General features: G+C 39.3%; 1 protein-coding gene across 1 annotated transcript in view; it reads left to right on the plus strand.

Annotated features, from left to right (window-relative positions):
• LOC135225180 (thrombospondin type-1 domain-containing protein 4-like) overlaps positions 1-5,000 on the plus strand; it is a 325,897-nt gene that overhangs the window by 113,359 nt on the left and 207,538 nt on the right. The window contains 1 exon segment of the mRNA XM_064264457.1: positions 3,516-3,636. Coding sequence (XP_064120527.1) covers positions 3,556-3,636 — 81 coding nt within the window. The 5' untranslated portion in view covers positions 3,516-3,555.

The raw sequence follows: 5,000 nt of genomic DNA on the forward strand, positions 1-5,000 counted from the left end.
GGGATCGTGCCTAGTGCTCCTATGATTATGGGTACGATTTCCACTGGCATATCCCATAGTCCTTCTTATTTCTATTTTCAGATCTTGATACTTATCCATTTTTTCCCTCTCTTTCTCTTCAACTCTGGTGTCCCATGGTATTGCGACATCAATGAGTGATACTTTCTTCTTGACTTTGTCAATCAACGTCACGTCTGGTCTGTTTGCACGTATCACCCTATCCGTTCTGATACCATAGTCCCAGAGGATCTTTGCCTGATCGTTTTCTATCACTCCTTCAGGTTGGTGCTCGTACCACTTATTACTGCAAGGTAGCTGATGTTTCTTGCACAGGCTCCAGTGGAGGGCTTTTGCCACAGAATCATGCCTCTTTTTGTACTGGTTCTGTGCAAGTGCCGGGCATTCACTTGCTATGTGGTTTATGGTTTCATTTTTCGTATTGCACTTTCTACATATGGGAGAGATGTTATTTCCGTCTATCGTTCTTTGAACATATCTGGTTCTTAGGGCCTGATCTTGTGCCGCTGTTATCATTCCTTCAGTTTCCTTCTTTAGCTCTCCCCTCTGTAGCCATTGCCAATTGTCATCGCTGGCTATTTCTTTAGTCTGTCTCATGTATTGTCCGTGCATTGGTTTGTTGTGCCAGTCCTCTGTTCTGTCTGTCTTTCTCCTGTCTCTGTATATTTGTGGGTCTTCGTCTACTTTTATTAGTCCTTCTTCCCATGCACTCTTTAGCCACTCGTCTTCACTGGTTTTCAGATATTGCCCCAGTGCTCTGTTTTCGATGTGACGCAGTCCTCTATACTTAGTAGTCCTCTCCCTCCTTCCTTTCGTGTTATGTATAGTCTGTCTGTATTTGCTCTTGGGTGTAGTGCTTTGTGTATTGTCATATGTTTCCTGGTTTTCTGATCTATGCTGCGGAGTTCTGCCTTCGTCCATTCCACTATTCCTGCGCTGTATCTGATTACTGGCACTGCCCCATGTGTTTTATGGCTTTTATCATATTTCCGGCGTTGAGTTTTGACTTGAGTATCGCCTTGAGTCTCTGCATATATTCTTTCCTGATCGTGTCCTTCATCTCTTGGTGTTTTATATCCCCTCCTTCCATTATTCCCAGGTATTTGTATCCTGTCTCATCTATGTGTTTGATGTTGCTCCCATCTGGTAGCTTTATCCTTCAGTTCTCGTTACTTTGCCTTTTTGTATGTTGACTAAGGCGCATTTTTCTATTCCAAACTCCATCCTGATGTCCCCAGATACAATCCTTACAGTCTGGATTAGGGTATCTATTTCCTTGATGCTCTTACCATACAGCTTGATGTCGTCCATGAACATCAGATGGTTGCTTCTGTTGCCTCTTTTCTTGAGTTGGTACCCGGCATCCATCTTCTGCAGTACTTTTGTCATGGGAATCATGGCTACTACGAAGAGTAGTGGGGACAGTGAGTCGCCCTGGAAGATCCCTCTCCTGATATTAACCTCCGCTAGTCTTATTCCAGAGCTTGTAAGTATTGTATTCCAGTTGCGCATTGTATTTTTGAGGAAGCTGATTGTGTTTTCCTCTGCCCCATATATTTTCAGGCATTCTATTAGCCATGTGTGTGGTATCATGTCGAAGGCTTTCTTATAGTCTATCCATGCCATGCTTAGGTTGGTTTTCCTTCTCCTACTGTTCTTCATTACCATTTTGTCTATCAGGAGCTGGTCTTTTGTGCCCCTACACTTCCTTCTGCAGCCTTTCTGTTGGTGGGGGATGGTGTTTGTCTCCTCTAGGTAGTTGTATAGCCTTTCACTGATGATACCTGTTAGTAACTTCCACATTATTGGTAGGCAGGTGATAGGCCTGTAGTTACTGGCTATATTTCCCTTACTCTTGTCTTTTTGTACTAAGGATGTTATTATTATTATTATTATTATTATTATTATTATTATTAAGTTTCAAGCTAATTGATAACAAGGGAAACGTAATTATGTACTTGTGATGTATATAATGATGATGAGCTAATTAATGACCATATAATGTGGAAATCCCATCCAATTTATGTGAAAGACAGCTGAACTGCCCGGTAATAAAGAAAACGATGGTGATGATTGATAATAGTTAAGTAGGTAGTGAAGGTAGAAATATTGATCATTTTAACCAAGCTCCTTGACAGTTAAATGGCAGCGTAGAATAGTAAGTTATGTTTTCAAGAACAACATAAAATTCCATCTTGTTTCTACTGGTAATGCTTGTGCTTTTAAATACTCTATGCATGTAGGATAGCGCTCCTCTACACCTACATTGTAGGCGATTTGTAGAGTTCATTAGTTAACCCGATGGTTTCAATTATTGTTTTCAATTTATTTGTTGTTGCGAAGGAAAGCAGGAAGAGAATTGGGGTGTGGTTTTTCCTCCCATTATTTATCGTCTCTCTCCTCTCTTCTTCTCTCCTCTCCTCTCTCTCTCTCTCTCTCTCTCTCTCTCTCTCTCTCTCTCTCTCGTACAAGTCCTATTTGGGGAGTTATTGAAACCATTTCTCTGACTTCTTGCTTTGGCTCACCACCAGAAAATCCACAGTGCAAAAATAATTACAATTTTTTTTAGAAGAATATGAAAGATACGTTGTTTATTATTCATGGTGTTTCTGGGGAATCTGGAGGCACCTTGATGCCTCAAGATTCAAGTGGATGAAACTTTATCACCAAATTTTTCTAGTATACATTAATATTACATGAATGCTTGTGTAGGTGTGCGAAATATATATCTTAAAGATAGTGTGTCATAAAACAAAGGAATAACGTGATGATATGAACTAGATTGGTAGCCGCATCGTTTGTTGTATGGTATTTCCTAGGAATTCGGGACCTGTGACCGGGCAGTTCTCCTAAGATTTATCGTTGTTTTAGACACGGAAATTTCGGAGGCTTAGAAAAACATTCTCTGTGGATTTTCCTTAGATAAATTGGATTTAAATATAAATGCACGGAGATGGATGGAGGGTATTCCTAGAGATCTCTTTTGCATCTTGGACAAAGGCAGGAGATCGATGTTTTTGGGTCGTTTCCGCGACATTGTTGCTTCCGGGAGATTTTTCTTAATTTACCATTTTCTTTTAACGAATAGGAATGGTAAGGACTCAAAAATTGTTTTATTTGTTATCTTCACCTTTTTGCATCATTTCTGGCAAGCGGGCGTGTGTGTGTAGATAGAGAAAGAGAGAGAGAGAGAGGAGAAATTGCAGTGTATGTGTAGTCTTGCCTTCAGTCGTGCGTCCGAACGTGTAAGATAGTGTTTGCTTTTTTTTTCTTTTTTTTTTCGTTGCGGTGTGGAATTAAGAGTTACGATGCGAGTTAATTTGTTTATGCGAGTGACTTTGCAGAAAGTGTTACTGACTCGGTATACTGAATGAAAGCAGTGAAGATTTTTTGTGAGGTCTTGCTTGAAGCAACGTAGTCTACTTGAAAAGACCTTTTTAGAAGAATATTTGCATTCTTTTCAAGTCCTCTAATTTTGGTCATGTTTTCTTTTACAGGCGCCCGTGTTTACAGTGTGGGCAGCTGTCGGCTGTACTCATGAAGCTGTTGCTGCTGTTATTCGCTGTGATGCTCATGGTTCCCCGCACTGTTGCACAGCAGGGATCCTACCCCGAAGAGGTGAGTCAGCTCAGATATGTCCTCTGATTTTTCTTTCAGTTAATTTCCATCTTATTCATTCTCGTGATTTACATAAGAGTGGCTTCATCCAGCCTCTTTGGACTGAGTTTATTCCTTTATTTTACCTCTCTCTGCGTCTTGTAATGATGACTGGCTCTTTATCCATTTTTGGTCAATGCATTTTGCTTGTTGCATATATTACATTGTGAATTGGTTCGTTTATATATATCATATATATATATATATATATATATATATATATATATATATATAATATATACAAGCTCGTCATTTTTTGCATTATTTCAGGCTAAGTATCTGTGTAATATTGTTCTTCAGTTCGTGGTTTAGTATTCATTTAAGCTCTGAATCCAGTTTGATTATTTCTTTTATTGCATTCGATATTCTAATTTACTTGCGCTTGTTGGTCCACTGGTAACCTACTTCATGACGTAGTACACCTCTTATGTTCTGAAGATACACTGATATCTGGGTCGCGGTGCTCTTTCAGATCTGAGTTGGTGTTTGTCTGTGTACTTTCCTGCGTCGTTGGTGATGTATTTTAGCGTTTGCATAAACACCCGGGAGAATTTGTACGTCCGTGCATAAGAGAGAGAGAGAGAGAGAGAGAGAGAGAGAGAGAGAGAGAGAGAGAGAGAGAGAATTATGGAAATGCTAAGAAAAGGGCAACGTAAAATTATGAAGGAATTCTCACTCGCTTAATCCCCATTAATTGGACAAAGACAAGGACAGAGTTACCTACTACCTTAATGATACAAAAGTATAAAAGTGCAGTTTTATCTCTCTCTCTCTCTCTCTCTCTCTCTCTCTCTCTCTCTCGCGCGGCACACACATAGGCTCACACACACACACACGCACACACACACGTCCAAAAAATATCGTTACCAAATTGGCCATGTTTCCACATTGATATTTTATATTTCGAAATCTAATCGAAAAGTAATATAATATCGATCAAAAGAAAGCACCTACATAAGAAAAAAAAAAAGAGGCAACGAAATATTCAAGATACAGAGAAGCAAAACCTCAAACGCCTTTTGGGAAACCTGATTGAATTGGAAGTAAGGGAAATTGGCTTTTACGCGCTATAGTGGTTGTCGGTCCAAATCGCTCAATTTGTTGTTGCGTGACAGCTTCGGCTGATTTTGTGTGCTTTTACTCTTTTTCTCCTTTCCTTTGATTATTTTTTTTATTACGATTTTAGAAAGAAACTCTCGTAATTTCCTTTCTTATTTAAGCTCTGCGGTAGCCTATAAATTGCTTACTTCCTATCCTGTACTTTCGTGATAATTTTAGTGTTTTGCTTTAGGAAAAATTTTTTGTAATTATATTTGAAAACGAGA

Source organism: Macrobrachium nipponense, chromosome 20 (assembly GCF_015104395.2).
Source record: "Macrobrachium nipponense isolate FS-2020 chromosome 20, ASM1510439v2, whole genome shotgun sequence".
NCBI classification, from domain to species: domain Eukaryota; kingdom Metazoa; phylum Arthropoda; class Malacostraca; order Decapoda; family Palaemonidae; genus Macrobrachium; species Macrobrachium nipponense.